Source organism: Borostomias antarcticus, assembly GCF_949987555.1.
Source record: "Borostomias antarcticus genome assembly, chromosome: 19".
NCBI lineage: Eukaryota > Metazoa > Chordata > Actinopteri > Stomiiformes > Stomiidae > Borostomias > Borostomias antarcticus.
The window spans coordinates 1,988,477-2,006,091 of NC_140252.1; the positions used below are offsets into that span (position 1 = coordinate 1,988,477).

Below are 17,615 nucleotides of genomic sequence, written 5' to 3' on the forward strand. Positions count from 1 at the left end.
TACTTCTTAACTCCCATACAAAGGGTTGCATAGAAGGGTTCCTTAAGAAGGTTCTTTATCAGGAAACCCGGCCAATTGTCAAGAGTAGGGGGTGTTGTCAGGCCTGAGCCACATCAATGTTCAAGTAATCAGTGGAATAGCACAGATATGTCATTCCAAATGTTGTCTTCTTGGTCTTATGGTTGATGCTTGCACTGGTTCATGGTTTGGATGGTACGTATACTCTTGGCCACATTTCTGTGATTTAGATGGGTGTCTACAGAGGGAGAGGTAAAAGGAGGATGAATGTAGCAGAGGTGGTTTGGAACCCCATTCTCTGGATGATGCAATCCTGCATGACACTTTTAAGACAAACTCAATGACAGTTTTTGTTTTATATTTGTACTGCATTGTGGTTGTTGTCACGGTCAAGCTAGAATAAACTGCTCCCTGCAGGAATTGGCCTCAAAAATGTGGATCTCTAGTCTGGGACTGTGCTGCAGAGGCAGGAACAGTTGGTTTATCTGCCTAGAAATCAACTGTTGTCTGAGCCTTGTTGCCCTTTCAGCCACAATACAGTCTACCAGGAGTCGAACAGATTGATGTGCTACAGCCCACATTCCAACAGCGGACATTTGCTTTAAAAATAAAAAAACACCAACGGACACCAATTACCCCCTCGGTGAGCTTCTTGTCTTTGAAATGGAGAGTTTAACATGTTTTTGAATGATTTTTCAAGGTGCCCACCCACATCCATTGTATGACCAAAACGGTGGTAGAGAAATTATCAGACTTTCTCAAAAGTGCTAGTTTTGTCAACGTTTTGATCTGAACCATTATATATGACGATCATATCCTTAAAACAGGGCTAAACATGCATTTTCCCTTTACTACTCCTTTAAGAGACCAAACTGGTCATTCAACCAACATCTCTGTGTTTCCCTAGGGCCTAGTCTGACAGTAGCGTACAACTGGGGGAACCCTAGGAAAATTCACACACATTCACACACATTAGACAACACTTAATTCAGTTAGGTGGCACCCAGGGTGGCTGACCTGAGTACTCAAGGTCAAGACATGCAACCCAACAGAAGTGCCATGTGTGAATTCAATTAGACGTTGCCCAGTCCAGCTCATAAAACAGGCTGATGTCACCATCCACATCAGATATTTGCCTCATCATGTTCAGATAATGTATCCTATGTATACATTATGTACACATACCATCTTAAAAGTGCAAAGTAGCAATGTTGAAACAAAAACAAATTGTACATGCAGCACTGAGGGTTTATTGAAATATATAACCTCAATGGTTCAAAATATATAACCTCAATGGTTCAAAACTATCAGGAAGCTCACATCTCAATGTTTTAAGTTTAAAAAGAAAGACGTATCAATATTTTCCTTGTGCAAAATCTGATTAAAAGCGGACAGTTGGAGTTAAACATGTTGCATATCTCTTGGTCAGCTTGGTCCAACCGTTTACCCTGATTTCCTTTAGCCTATATAGAAACACTGAAAGTTCACCAAAACGCGAACCAAGAAATCATACAGTAAATTCCAGAATCAAGAAAAAATACAAATGACAGACATTGAACATAACTGTTCAGAACCGTAAAACCACCCTGACTCTGAGTTCAAGATGCTACCATTTGACTTGTGTCCTTTTTCTACATACTGCACATTCCACACCAATGTGCCGAAAGGACAGGTATTTAACAGCAACAGCAGGGGACTGAGGGATTTAGGCTTCATTTAGCTTCTGCTGACACATTTTGGGCCATGTTCATATATTTCAGTTGTTTGTCTCATCTTATCACCTCATTTTGATACCAAACACGATATTAATTTTCATATGTCTTTATCGTGTACATTTTTGGTCTGAGGCTTGGAATATGTGACCCTTTTTATTGCTTTTGATTGAGTCACCCCTTATTTTAATGCTCAGAATTAAATGGGTGTGTGGTTGAAGTTTAAGATCTAAATAAGTAGTGGAAATGTAACCCATACGTTTCAACATGCCCTGGGTGGGATTCGAACCTTAAGGCATCAATCTTTTCATCTCCATCCCCAAACAAAATCTGAATTTCAATCAGAACTGGGTTGATCCTAAACTTCAGCCATGAAGGGGGCATTCAAATAAAGCCTTCTGAGGTAAAGAATAATTATTTTGTGTGCAGTCCAGTGGAGTTGGGTGTGGTCTGATGATGAGATCCATGTTGTGGTCCTGTGAAAGACTGCTGAGGGTCATCAGGGTGGGGGATCGGGTCAGGGGTCTCGGTGTTCATCTCTAGTCTGGTCTCATCTCATGAGGTTGGCAGAGGGCTTGTAGTGCAGCGTGAGCTGCCGAGAGCTGTAGCCGGACATGGTCAGTCCCATCAGCCCTAGCAGCATGGCCATCCTCGGCATCGCAAGGCTCTCCTGGCTCTGCAGCACGGTCCGGGTCGCCTGCGTCTGAAAGGGCAAGAAAGAGAGGGGTCACCGTCGTATGTGCGGTTTGCCGCAAAAGCCACTACCGATGGTGACAACATGGTCACCTTCTGTCTAGTGCTGGCAGTACTGGAGTCCATGAAGAGCTGACCGTGGTCAAGGATCATCTCAGCCCCGCGGTGGCCTTACCAGAGGGGAATGTTCAAACGTTATCTCAAAGTTTGAATTTACAGTCAGGAAGAAAAAAAACAACCTTGTTCTGTATTCATTCAGTCTTCTGGGATTTGGTGGGAATCTCAGTATTTTGAGCCGACCTACATAAAGTCAGACATAAACTAAGTTATTTTCTTTTAATTTTAAGAATGTAGTGGTTCAAAAATGTTTCATAAACTTAAAATCAAATACATTTTGGGGTTATAGTACTATGGTGTGTTCTCTGAATGACTCGCAACTTTTAGCTTTGATTACACAACCTATGCCGTTGAAAAGCTGGGAGGCTGTGGCTCAGGAGGTTCCTCCATTCCACATGTTTAAGTGTCCTTGGCCAAAGACACTGAGCCCCAAACTGATCCCAGTGAGCAGGCTAGTGCCTTGCATGGTGTGTGAGTGAACGAGAGCCCATTGTAAAGCGCTTCGGATAAAAGTGCTAAATAAGTGCAGTCCATTTACCATTTTCAGCCTATGACACAACACTTACAGCCCCAGTGTCTTCCAGTAAAAGTACATCCTTAGACAAAACACGATAATCAGACTTGACACCTCCGACCTGAAAGATGCCACAGGCTTCTAATCTCAGCTACAGGGACCTAAAATACTAGCAGGGTGATTAGGAGCACAGAACTCATGCCATTCGACTGTGGAGCCCATCAGCAAGGCATTAACTTAACCCTGAAGTGATTCAGATCCGGTCAAAGACTGCTGGTTGCGCTAATCTCCCAGTATAATCCTGTCAGGACACCTAATGGACAGTGGGTCATGTCCATGCAGGATGTTTACTCTATCTGGACACGACAACATGATGTTATAGGATTCATTGGAATCATTGGGAAGAAAACTCCCCCCACCAATAAACACTGACCAGGCCTGAAATACTGTTTTTGTTGTCTTTTTTCGATTTTGTACTTTATTTCAAAGTTTAATTAGAGTGAGGTCAACCTAAGCATGATAATGGGTTATCAGGCATGCCTCAACATTTGTCCAAATGTTTTCTCAGCTGATATGACAAAATTATTAACATTTCCCCCCATGTGACTGCCACTGGAGGTTTGGTCCTGATGTAGTCAGTCCTTCAAATGTGCTAGAGGGAAAAATACGTTTTTTATTTTTATAAATTTAAAATTGTATATATTATGAAATTTGAAGTTGTGAAGAACCCACTCAATATAACAAAAAACAGTTTTAGGTTCTCTAAATAGTCCTATTTTGTCTCAAAAGTCCATGTCCTGAGAAGTGTGAACAGCTCTGAGGCTTTGAAGCCCTTTTTCTCTGTTTAGTGATTTCAGGTGTCCCAACATTCACAGAAGCATATATTATATCTTATATATCTCAAATATTTGTAGATTTCAATGTATGGCACATCATTTGAAAGCTTACAATTTACACTTTCATAATCTGTAAAAAAACAACCTTGCCCTGTATATCAGGACCAAACCTCCAGTGGTGGTCATATGCCCTACGGCTCAACTAAAGCATATGACAACTTAAGATCACTAACAATGAATCATGAATGTACAGGAAGCATCTACACGTTCAGGGTGCAGTTCTTCTGTCCCTGTGAGAAGCCACCGAAAAGTCTTTCAATTTAGAATCTTCTTTGGTTCCTAATTGAAACTTTCAGTTGGTGAAATAAATAGTTCTAGCAAGTAGCTACCTTTTGGTTGACTAAATATTTATACTACTAGGGACCTAACAAGAGTACTTAATTCATAGGTTTCTCAGATGGTATATAGAGACAGCTGAAGAACCCTTTATGGTTCTAAGAAGCACCTTCTCTTCTGAAAGTATATCGGAACTCTGAAGCAGCATACATACCTTCAGGTATCTGATATACCCAGGGGTCAGTCGAGGGATGCGGAAAAACATCTTGGCTGTCTCCACAGGGCGTCCCACAACCAAAACCACACAGACTCTTCCTCCACAAGCCTTACGAGGCTCTGCTCAGCAGCCAGGCGCTTGGCTCTGTGTGTCCCTTCTCTCTCCCCCTCTCTCTACGGTCCCGACGTCCTCCACTGGGCTGATTGTTCCAGCAGCAGCTGCTCTCTCCCGTGTCCGAAGACACAAACACACACACACACACACACGACTGTTTACACACACCTGCACTGCTTTGATCTGTCTTGAGGTATACTCATCCCCACAGGTACTGTATACCATTAATCCTGGGCTCAGTTGCATAAGTGAGTCACATGGTGTGTGTGTGTGTGTGTCTTTTGAGGATTATTAGCCTATATGGCTCAGAGCCCAAGGTGTGGCGTAGGGTTGATACACTTGGAAGGGATGTACTGTCCCTGTGCATCCATGGCAGCTGGGGATCAGCAGTCCACCAGACAACACTGGGACGGCTCAGCTGACCACCACTGGGGGAAGGTCAACAGTGGCAATACAGTGAGCCGCTGATCCAACTGTTGAGTTGTTGTTTCAATGCTTCTGCTGCTGCTGGAGGGTCGTCAAAGTCAAAGCCAGGTTTATTTGTCCCATACTATACTTCATTATACAGGTTCAATGAGAATGAAATGCTCTTCCGTTAACTTCTAAACCGCGCACACACTAAGCAATTAGCCAATTGCACAACGCCAGTACTTCCTGAAATTAGACATGCTTCTCTATTTCCTGTCCTACACTATTGGATGAAGTGATTAATCAGGTATGGCTGACTGAAGCACAATGATCAGGCACACCTGAATAATAATTTCATCCAATAGTGTGAGACAGGAAATAGAGAAGCATGTCTAATTTCAGAGTTGTGCATATAGTGAATAAAGAGGTAAAAATAAATAAGAAACAATGTGTTATATATATATATAAATACAAGATAGAAAATATACAGATATGCATGAAAGGATGGGAGGATGGGGGAGCAGGTGAAGTTGTGCAGTTGTGTGAAATAGGTAAATGTACGTATGGGTGTATATATCTATGTATCTATTGATATGTATATTCACAAGTACTGAATGTAGATACTGTACTGTATGTATATTTTACGGAGTAAATATAAAGTGCAGGTTAGATCCTCTCCTGCTTCCTCCCATAGTCCACTATTATGTATCTTCATCTTACTGACGTTCAGATGGAGGTTAGTCAGGCACTCCACCTCCTCCAGCCTTCCCATCGTTGGTGGAGATCAGGCCCACTACAGCTGTGTCATCAGTGAACTTGATGATGCAGTTGGAATCGTAGGTGGCTACGCAGTCCTGTGTGTACAGGGAGAACAGCAGTGGGGACAGGGGACAGCCCAGGGGGACAGGACACAGCCCAGGGGGACAGGACACAGCCCAGGGGGACAGGACACAGTCCAGGGGGACAGGACACAGTCCAGGGGGACAGGACACAGCCCTGGGGGACAGGACACAGCCCTGGGGGACAGGACACAGCCCAGGGGGACAGGACACAGCCCCGGGGGACAGGACACAGCCCCGGGGGACAGGACACAGCCCAGGGGGACAGGACACAGCCCAGGGGGACAGGACACAGCCCTGGGGGACAGGACACAGCCCAGGGGGACAGGACACAGCCCTGGGGGACAGGATACAGCCCTGGGGGACAGGACACAGCCCAGGGGGACAGGACACAGCCCTGGGGGGCTCCCGCGTTGAGGGTGAGGGGGGGACAGGACACAGCCCTGGGGGGCTCCCGTGTTGAGGGTGAAGGGGGGACAGGACACAGCCCTGGGGGGCTCCCGTGTTGAGGGTGAAGGGGGGACAGGACACAGCCCTGGGGGGCTCCCGTGTTGAGGGTGAAGGAGGGACAGGACCCAGCCCTGGGGGGCTCCCGTGTTGAGGGTGAAGGGGGGACAGGACACAGCCCTGGGGGGCTCCCGCGTTGAGGGTGAGGGGGGGACAGGACACAGCCCTGGGGGGCTCCCGTGTTGAGGGTGAGGGGGGGACAGGACACAGCCCTGGGGGGCTCCCGTGTTGAGGGTGAAGGGGGGACAGGACACAGCCCTGGGGGGCTCCCGCGTTGAGGGTGAGGGGGGGACAGGACACAGCCCTGGGGGGCTCCCGTGTTGAGGGTGAGGGGGGGACAGGACACAGCCCTGGGGGGCTCCCGCGTTGAGGGTGAGGGGGGGACAGGACACAGCCCTGGGGGGCTCCCGCGTTGAGGGTGAGGGGGGGACAGGACCCAGCCCTGGGGGGCTCCCGTGTTGAGGGTGAGGGGGGGACAGGACACAGCCCTGGGGGGCTCCCGCGTTGAGGGTGAGGGGGGGACAGGACACAGCCCTGGGGGCTCCCGTGTTGAGGGTGAACAAGGATGAGATGTGACTGCCTGCTTTCACCACCTGGGGTCTGCCAGCCAGGAAGCCAAGGACCCACCTGTGTTAAATTCCAGGTCTTTGAGTTTGGTGACGAGTATGGAGGGGGTTACTGTGTTGAAAGATGAACTATAGTCAACGGTAATCTCAGATATGACTTCTTCCCCCCCTTGTCCAGGTGGGGTTGAGCAGTGTGGAGGATGTGGGTGATGGAGTCCTCTGTGGACCTGTTGTGTCGGCAGGTCTGCTGAGGGTTCAGTGTGCTGGGTGAGGGTTCAGTGTGCTGGGTGAGGGTTCAGTGTGCTGGGTGAGGGTTCAGTGTGCTGGGTGAGGGTTCAGTGTGCTGGGCAGTTTGGAGAAGATATAGTCTTTGATCAGCCTCTTCAATCACTTCATGACCATAGAGGTAGGGGAGGCTACTGGCTCAGGTCATTAAGGCCAGCTGGTCTCGGTGTCTTGGGTACGGGGATGATGATGGAGTCTGTGGGTGTGACAGACTGGGCCAGAGACTGGTTGAATATCACGTGAGCCCCGGTGCCAGTTTATCAGCACGTCTTGAGGACAGATATTATATAGAATATATATATATATATAGAATATTATTATTCCCATCTGACCACACTCTGAACGGGAATAGAGATCAAGTCTACCAACTGACAATATGCCGCAGTTTTACCTGAGCTAGTGAAAAGACCTGAACCTGACACAATAAAAACTCTGTAATAAATGACCTTGCAGCCAACTAAACTACTAAAGTAAAACTGCAAACAGACCTAAACTGGAGTTCAGGAGGGAGACTGTTAACATGTTGAATATTCTGCCTCAATCATGATCTGCTGTGTATTTGCTCTGTACCAACGAGGGGGCATGGCTCTCTAAAATCCCATTCCCAGTATAAAGGAGCTAATTTATCAACCAATTTAGCTCCATGTCACAGACAGAGGTAATAAAATCATATTCCTATTTGCCGAATAGACTATTTCAGAAAACAGGGGCAACGTTCTCATTTACATCTTCCAACGAAAAACACTACATATCAAAGGTATTCCAATATATTCCAAAATTATATTTCCAAATTCATTCATTTTTGTCAATCACTATTTCTCTCAAATGAAAATTACAATGTTGCTGTTGATCACATTGGTGATCATCTAAATGTTACATTGTTATCCATGGACAGTATTGTCATCTGATGCCTCGGTTGTATTCAACTATAATTATTCTTGAATTCTATTTATGAATTGTAGTATTTTCTACTAATTGTAGTATTTTCTGCATTATTGTATACATTGTATGTATTGTACTGTATGTTTTAGCTGAGGACTCTTGGAAGACTAGCCGATGGCTAAAAGAGATCCTAATAAACAAACAAACAAACTCTAAATCGTAGACAGGCAGATGGCTGGAGTCCTCTCCCACTGAACGCGTCATCCACTCGTGTCCTGTAATGGAAGGACCTCTGCGACAATTCCGAAACCAGAACGCGGGCTAACGTCGACCTCGATAGTTACCACGTCCAACACCTCTACTGCATGGAAATAAACATGACGAAGACATCAATATCGGATGCATAGGCTCGAATTAACTGTTTTGTGGCAATGCCATCTGCAGGTGTTCCGGAGGAGACGTAGTTTTGGCACACAACTCGTAAAAACACCCTGGCTGGTGCTCTGGCTCGAGCTAGCCGTCGTCTGATGTTCGCCAGCAGCAGAGAGGCCGAGTTCCAAACCGAAGCAGTCACTTAGCTACTGTACTTGCTTGTCGAGTGATTTTCGTGGAAGACCAGTTGAACTACTAAGTATTGCTTATCTTTACTGCGAGCTGGCTAAAGTGAATTAGCCGTCTTGCCTCTTAACGTACACGCTTGCTAACAAGTGCTCATTTGACCAGCTAATTATCAGCAAACTGCTTAATTGAAGTGAATGTGGAATGGTTCGGTTTCCCCATCAACGTTAGTGACCTAGCCACGTCAGTTGGAGGTAAATGGTCTAGTTCACTTCACCTAGATACTTGTTAGAACGTTATGTAACTTCCTTTCCAGTTAATTTCTACCAAATAAAGATAGCTGGTAATACTTTTCAAATAAATTATCATTTTTTCTTTGTTGAAGCATGACAGCATTCTAATATGTCCAAATATATTCAGTTATATATTTTCTGTAGGTCAGCTTCCACACACGGACTGCCTGGCTGTGTTGTGCAAAGGTTTGCCGTAGAGCCAAGAACGTGTTCTGTATTTCATCTAGAACACTGAATAACCAGACATCAGATGTTATATCATAGGTTTTCCCGTACAGGTTATCACACCAGTACAGATGAAAGTAACAAACCAATTAAAGTTAGGCTGCTTTACATGAACACTGATTGGATCTCTTGTTTTCCTCTCCTGGTTGCTGCACTGTACGTCCCCCTATTAACCCTCCCTGTCCTTTCTCCCTGCCTCTGCCTTGTCCAGCCATGATGAAGAGGAGGGGAGACACGTCCTCGGAGCCGCTGGTGGGGAGTAAAAAGAGACGCTGCGATGACGCCAGCTCGGACGAGGAGTCGCCCATACTGACGACCAGTCGGGGTACGAGAGAGAGTCACATCAACCTGTTGTCTACTTGTGTGGATTGAAAATGGATTGTGTATAACCCCATGGTTGTAGTAGCTCTATTAAGTCCTATTCAATTCTCAGGTCTCAAGTGTATGCAGAGAGACGGGTGTAGGGGTTGGTTCTGGGTGGGGGTCTAGTTGATGCTCAGGTCTCAAGTGTATGCAGAGAGACGGGTGTAGGGGTTGGTTCTGGGTGGGGGTCTAGTTGATGCTCTGGCTACACCTCAACATAGCCTGTCTTCACCTGGGCAGAGCAGGGAATTATACTGTGCGTTGGCACGGCAGCAAGATCTCACCTTTGCATGAACCTGGTAGTGATCTCCCAGTCACTGTAGACTTGGCAGGAGACATTGAACCTCATTCCTGAACATTTTCTTAAGTGTCTTCTTAAATGTCTTCTTACGAACTTCGTAAGACGAACCCTAAGAAAGATCTCAGCCGGATTCATGAACGCGTGGAGATGTGTTCTTAAACTGCCAAAGTGTTCTCAGCTGTGCTCCCCTTCTTAAGTTGAATGCGCGTTCTCGTACACCTGAATTTGCATAAACGCCCCGCCAGCTCCTTATTACATGGTTGAATGCACACAGCATCCCCAGACAGCGCGGAAAAAGTTGAGAGGTTCCCAATTGACATGATTGATGTTCACGTTCACAAGCAAATTCAACGTTTTATTCGTCACATGCAACATACTGTACCAGTAAAATGAGATGAGTGAGATGTTTCTCCGCTGGCTCTTACAACGTGCACACTAAGCTTAAGCAAGGTGAAAAAACCCAATGCAAAATAACAATAGAAAACAAGACGGTAAATGGACTTTTAATACAAAATGCAAAATAAATAGCCTACATGAAGGGATGGGATGTGCTGAGAGCTGATTCAATTGTACAGTTTAGTTAAATGCATGAGTAGGCTACTTGTGGATCTTGATATGCCCCATCTATATTATGTAGGCCCATATGATATATTTTAGTTATGGATATTCACATGTTTATTTACAGAATGTAGATGTGTCCATTCTGACGACTATGGAATATAAGGTGCTGTTGTGCCGAGTCTGAGTATAGCGACTGAGTTTACTGCTTATTTATTCATTCTCTGCCATTTGCAGTGTTTGCGTAGTGCTTTTATTTATTTTAGGGCACCACACTGCCTCGTAGAATCATGACTATAAATGAAACCTAACTGAAAATGAAACCTAATTGGAAATGATACAAACAGCAGATGTTACTGGTGTGCTGCTTGTTTAGTCTGGAGGGCCTGCAGTGTGGAGAATGCTCAAATCTGATTGGTTCAGGGTCATCACCATTTCCACATAATGGAAAGTGAAAGTCATACTGAGTTAAAAATAAAACAACAACTACTAGGAAGTAGGGCTGGGACTTTTGCCCCAAAATCATATTCGAAGTTCGTTTATTTATTAATAATAATATTCGAATATATTCGAATTATTATTAATAATATTTTTACCATTAAATTCTTACAGAAAGACCTACCTAGGTATTAAAATAAAGTTTTGCACATTCTGTCCACTAGAGGGCATTGTATCATAGGCAATATCGATAAGCAATGATGTTTTCAGAAGCAAATACAACACACAATGTCAACAACCGTTCTTTTAATTTATGTCAGACCCTGGCTTGAACAGTAGGTTTTCACTGTTTGACAAAAAATAAATAAAAATAAGCCAGTCAGGCTAGGTACTGAAAGACAAATAAAAGATAAATAAAGGTAGTAGGATGTATATCCCATTAATCAAACATGTAGCCTAGGCTAAATCAGAACTTGCCATTATGGGCTATCTGGCTGCAGTATGTGGGACTCAACAACCCTCGTCAACCAGGAGCCGGTTGCACCAGTCGTTACTAAGTGGTGACTAGGCCTAGTCATAGCCTAAGTGGTGACTAGGCCTAGTCATAGCCTAAGTGGTGACTAGGCCTATAGCCTAAGTGGTGACTAGGCCTAGTCATAGCCTAAGTGGTGACTAGGCCTATAGCCTAAGTGGTGACTAGGCCTAGTCATAGCCTAAGTGGTGACTAGGTCTAGTCATAGCCTAAGTGGTGACTAGGCCTAGTCATAGCCTAAGTGGTGACTAGGCCTAGTCATAGCCTAAGTGGTGACTAGGCCTAGTCATAGCCTAAGTGGTGACTAGGCCTAGTCATAGCCTAAGTGGTGACTAGGCCTAGTCATAGCCTAAGTGGTGACTAGGCCTAGTCATAGCCTAAGTGGTGACTAGGCCTAGTCATAGCCTAAGTGGTGACTAGGCCTAGTCATAGCCTAAGTGGTGACTAGGCCTAGTCATAGCCGGCCTAGTCATAGCCTAAGTGGTGACTAGGCCTAGTCATAGCCTAAGTGGTGACTAGGCCTAGTCATAGCCGGCCTAGTCATAGCCTAAGTGTTGACTAGGCCTAGTCATAGCCTAAGTGGTGACTAGGCCTAGTCATAGCCTAAGTGGTGACTAGGCCTAGTCATAGCCGGCCTAGTCATAGCCTAAGTGGTGACTAGGCCTAGTCATAGCCTAAGTGGTGACTAGGCCTATAGCCTAAGTGGTGACTAGGCCTAGTCATAGCCTAAGTGGTGACTAGGCCTATAGCCTAAGTGGTGACTAGGCCTAGTCATAGCCGGTCTAGTCATAGCCTAAGTGTTGACTAGGCCTAGTCATAGCCTAAGTGGTGACTAGGCCTAGTCATAGCCTAAGTGGTGACTAGGCCTAGTCATAGCCTAAGTGTTGACTAACTCGAGATTTGGTCACTACTCAATTTAAATGGGTTGCACCACTCACGATTAGTTCCTAGTAACAACTCAATATGTCCACCACCCTGGGAGGTGGTGTAAGTGATGACTAGTGCGAGGAAGTAGCATCTTCAACTCTGCTATTAGGACGGAGGTGGGCTGAAACATTGTAGCTAAATCTGTCGGTCGAAAAAACATTTTTTTTTAGCAGATGTCTTAGTTATATCAATATTAAGCTAACTATTGGCACCGGTGTGCTTATTGGTGTCATATTTAATAAGTTTGAGTAATGTCACGATCGAGCTAGCTAAGCACCTTTAGCTCAATGGTCTCAGTTGCTGGTTAGCGAGGGGAGTCCCAGCCCAGCTGATAACCCTCCGTTGCGGTTCGGGGGGAAGCAACGGTCGGCTGGGATCCTGCCTCTCATAGTTAACCAGCAACTGGTCAGTGGACGGTACCAGGCAGCCCACGGTATGTCTGAATCAAAGAAGGTTATCAAACTAGCTGGCTAGGATCATTTAAGCATAACAATCCAACGGCTCCAACTCCCCCAAAAGAACCCCTCCACTGCACAAGCACCAACCCCAATAATAATAATAATAATAATGATAATAATAAGCACAACCGAGTGCAACATCAGCCTTGCTAACGGAGATAATGAATTTGGAGGAGAGTGTTGCAGCTGGTGCTAAACGAGGCAAAGGAAGAATATTTTGTGGACTATTATCACATCCATTTCACAGTTGGGATTATACAGAAAGGTGAGGATCGAGCCTGTGTTGGATGACCAACTCAAATGCCTGGCTAGCTCAATATTGTTGTAAGTTTAACATGAATCGCATATGCGAGCCGGAGCCCGTCGCTTTCACTGGATGACTCGTGAAGCATGCTACATTTATCTTGCATACTAAACATGTTTTCGTGGAGTAGTACAGGTATGTACTAAATCGCATGTAGTAGGCGAGTTGCAGTATGTACTATATAGTATGTAATATGGACATTGGGACACGGCCCAAGCTCCTTGGTAAGGGCTGGGTAAGGGCGACCAACCTCCTTGTTTACATTTATACTTGCTTACCGATTTGGATCCTGCCGTCACAGTACAACGACTATTTTTTAGTAACTAGTTAGTAGTTACTAGTTAAGACAACGCCTAAATTGCCGTGGTGCAACCGAAATTAGACACCAACTAATATGCGACTAACTAGTAGCAACTAAGACTTTAGTCAGTGTTTAGGCGTGACTAAATGCTTGGGTTTATGGTGCGTTCCAGGCAACCCGTAACTCGTGTTTTTCCGACCTCCTACACGTGAAAATGCTCTGGAATGGCAGTCAAACCCGTAACTTCCCACCCGGCAACTGGGAGTTCATCGATCTGTACGAGTTCACGGGTGGGAAGTTACGGGTTTGACTGCCATTCCAGAGCATTTTCACGTGTAGGAGGTCAGAAAAACACGAGTTACGGGTTTGACTGCCATTCCAGAGCATTTTCACGTGTAGGAGGTCGGAAAAACACGAGTTACGGGTTGCCTGGACAGTGCTAACTAACTAACGTCACCTCCTACAGGAGCCCAGGTGTCCAATAGCCTTGCTAATGAGCTCGCGATTGCAACTTCACCAGGCGTGAAAAACCCTCTGAATCTGAATCAAAAGCAACGTTTGCTAGCCAACACATTTACAACAAATTATGCCTATAACAGGTTCGAATATTAAGGGCTGCCTAATATTAGTTCGAATACCAGTATTTCTGTCAATATTCGAATTATATTCGAATCCCGAAGTTTGGACTCCCAGCCCTACTAGGAAGTAGCCACATCAGAACTGTGGAGGTTTTGAACAGAGCTGTGTGTGTTTGGTTCTTGAGACTGACGATGATGATGGTGATGATGATGCTGTATGCTTGTGTGTTTTTGTTTGTCTGGCTGTGTGTATATTTTTTTTCCGTTCGTATGTACGTGCATCCTTTTTGGGGTTGGCGTGTGTCTGGTCCGTCCAGACTCCAGCCAGAGCGACTCCCACAGCGACCCAGAGGACCACCGCCCCGGATTCTCCTCACCCTCCATCTCCCAAAATGCATCGGCTGCGGACAACTCCACAGAGAGCGACGCCAACAAGTTCTCCATGTACAACAGCGTGTCTCAGAAACTCATGGTACGATCCGACACTCAATGTTGACTGTTGACCTGCATAGTAGTTTACCTAGATGAATAATTCAATAGTTTCAAAGAGAGAGACTATGGATGTAGGCTGTAAGAAGAGACCTGCTGCCTGTGGTCATGCAAAATAAGATGCAGCTTTTTCACTTTTTCATATTACTACCAGGATCCTACCTCTTGAAGCGCCTATTGTATTTATATTTTGCTACTCATACACTTTCGCTTTAGCACTAGATTATGCTCTTAGTCACTTGTTTAGAAAGGAGATGCACTTATTAATTCTGGTGAGTAGTAGTACACTTACTACCTATGTTAAATGCAGTTATTGTAAGTCGCTTTGGATAAAAGTATCTGCTAAATGACTGTAATGTAATTACCTGTGGTAATGCCCAATACCAATTGCGGTGCATCGTATAAAGTGTACTGTTATAGAGAACAAGTAGAATTAGAATTGCTTTAGATTCAAGAGATTCAAGATCTGTTTATTGGCCATGGATGTGGTTCACACATACTAGCAATTTGACTAGAGTTAAGGCAAACGCTGTTGCACACGACATAGCATCGGGTGCACGACAGGACAGTGCAAAGACATGACAGTGCAAAACAGTACAAAAAACAGTGCAAATACAAAAAAAAAACAGATTGTGAAACATTCTGTCACATTGTGTGTATCTCTTTCACGTGTCCTCTCCTTCCCCATCATCCACCACCAGGCCAAAATGGGCTTCCGTGAGGGTGAAGGCCTGGGTAAGTTTGGCCAGGGGCGTAAGGAAATTATCGAGGCGTCCACCCAGAGAGGGAGGAGGGGTCTGGGACTGACGCTGCAGGGCTTCCAGGGGGAACTCAACGTGGACTGGCAGGACGAACCCGAGGTAGGGTGGCATCAACAACGTCAACGACAACATCACATTCCACTGTATGCATACCTGCAAACTAGTCGCCTTTCGGCTACAATCGCGTTTTTTTTTGTCAATTGGGTCATTCATATGAATCGTGCAGATCCGGGGAGTTTTCCAAAAAGGGGGGGGGGGGGGGAGGGGAGAGTGACTGCGTTTGATGTTCAGGCTAGAATAAACCTTATTGGATAATACTAACTGGTTAGCTTGGCATAGATATAAGTACAAACTTGGATGCTACAAGCTAAATGTTATAGAGTGGTGGGTCTATTCAGAACGTGAAATAGTGACTAACCACAGCAGACGAGGGTATAAATACAGATCCTGTTGTTGGATGTAACGTTGCTTGATCTCCAGTTGAATAATGTCATGTCAACAGCGTCCAACATCCATTCCAATTGTGCAAGTTTTCTTCCAGGATCTCCTCATACTGCGTTTTTTCATACAGCCCAAATATCTCCATAGCTGCTGCTGCTAATCACTTAACGAAATATCTGATCAGCTGTAGTTTGGATATTTTTGCGGTTTAAAATTAGGATAGAGGACACTACTAGTTGCCCCTCAAGCAGAAACGAAACTTATGTCCAGTAGCTTTCTTTCAAGGAATTCCAAAATAAAAGTCACGGAAAACAATTACACAACAAAAAACACTACTTTTTTTTTTTTTTACTCACTTTGCATTGGTCCGAATGGTATACTGTATACTGAAGTATGAAGTCTACTGAATCTGATATATACAGAATAATATCTGGAGGGCCTATTCATCAGTAAATAAGTGATAATAATGGGCAACCTTAATCTAAAAATATGCAAGCAAAGACAGTGTCATCATATCGATACAATAATATGGGTAAGACCATTCTAAGAGGAGAAGTTGTTTTTTGTGTGTTTTTTTTTATGTATCGGTATCGGACGATCCTGAGGGAAATAATCGGTAATCGGTATCAGCCCAAAAAAAGAGTGTCCCTAAAAGCTATCATGTCTCCCTGTCTCATTCTTTCCTGCATTTCAGGCAATGGTGATTGGTTGTCTTTTTTTGGGAGGCAACAGGGAGAATAATGTGTAAAAAAGTAATTGTTTGGTTGCTTAAATAAATAACCAACTTTTTATGAGATACCTGTTCTCTCCTTTTAGGGAAAAAGAAACATTGAAATTCTGATTAAAATGTTTCAACTGTGAATCTGGACATCTACATAATTGTATTTGGGGTTGTAATTGGGATGGATATACTATGCGCCTCGCAAGAGCCATGTATGCCTACTCGCACACAGAAATTCTAGTTTCAAAACGCTCCAAAAAGTGTCATTTGCATATTAAAATCACTAAAAATGTCTTCCCGTGGAGGATGCCACGGACCCCCCGACCATAACTTCGTTTCGTACCTGTCACTTTTTTCACTCTTGGGAGTTTGCAGGTCTGTGTATGGAAGGAATCTGTTATCATCTCAATGGTCAAGGGCAGCAGTATGGTCAAGAGTAACGGTAGGGACAACAAACACCCCTAGTCCCTCTGTTTCTCATGTTCTCTCTCTCTCCTCCACTCTCCCTCCCTCCCTCCCTCCCTCCCTCCCTCTCTCCCTCCCTCCCTCTAGCCTAGTGCTGTAGAGCCGGTGGAGTGGTTCCCAGAAAGCACCACAGAAATCCCGGATGCAGACGAGCTGAGGGACTGGATGGCTTTGGGACCGGTAAGAACGCTACCGCTTACATACATACACAAATCGCTACACATACACGCTTGTGCCCATGTACGCAGTCATTCTACATTATGATGAGTAGGGATGAGATGGTATGGATTTTTGCATTACGGTACGGTACGGTATCTAGTTACACGGTACGGTTTACGGTATTTCACGGTATACGGCATTTCACCTCCCCAACACACATTAAAAAACAAGTATTTTACTTTGAAGGAACTACAGTGCAACACTTGATGGAAAATACACACTATTTTAATTAAGCTCAGTTTATTAATAGCAAGCTTATATTAAATAACACAATTAACTGTTGCAAGCAACTTGAAATGTGAAGTTTCAGCAGCGCATTATTGTGTAATACCGTAAACTTAATACCGTAAACCCAGGGAATGTCACGGTTCTAATACCGTGGACATTTTATACCGCGGTTCACGGTTTTACGGTATACCGTCTCATCCCTAATGATGAGCAACATCTCATTTGTACTTTGTTTATTTCAGAGGAAGCTGAAGATTGAGGACGAGACAGAGTTTTGCACGGAGGATCTGCTGCACACACTTCTGAGGTGCAAGGTATGTCATCCTGTAGATCGTCCGGGAGTGTTTGCACATCCTTATGAGTAGGGCTGCTCGATTAATCGGATTTTAATCTAGATTAAGATCTGGGCTG

The 17,615-nt window shown here is 44.7% G+C and overlaps 1 protein-coding gene across 1 annotated transcript in view; it reads left to right on the forward strand.

Annotated features, from left to right (window-relative positions):
• The first annotated feature begins 8,376 nt into the window (after window positions 1-8,376).
• The window catches only part of cmtr1 (cap methyltransferase 1), a 38,098-nt gene continuing 28,859 nt past the window's right edge, over window positions 8,377-17,615 (forward strand). The window contains exons 1-6 of the mRNA XM_084453440.1: window positions 8,377-8,856; window positions 9,332-9,445; window positions 14,198-14,352; window positions 15,071-15,229; window positions 16,845-16,937; window positions 17,447-17,518. Coding sequence (XP_084309566.1) covers window positions 9,334-9,445; window positions 14,198-14,352; window positions 15,071-15,229; window positions 16,845-16,937; window positions 17,447-17,518 — 591 coding nt within the window. The 5' untranslated portion in view covers window positions 8,377-8,856; window positions 9,332-9,333. The remainder of the gene's footprint in view (window positions 8,857-9,331; window positions 9,446-14,197; window positions 14,353-15,070; window positions 15,230-16,844; window positions 16,938-17,446; window positions 17,519-17,615) is intronic.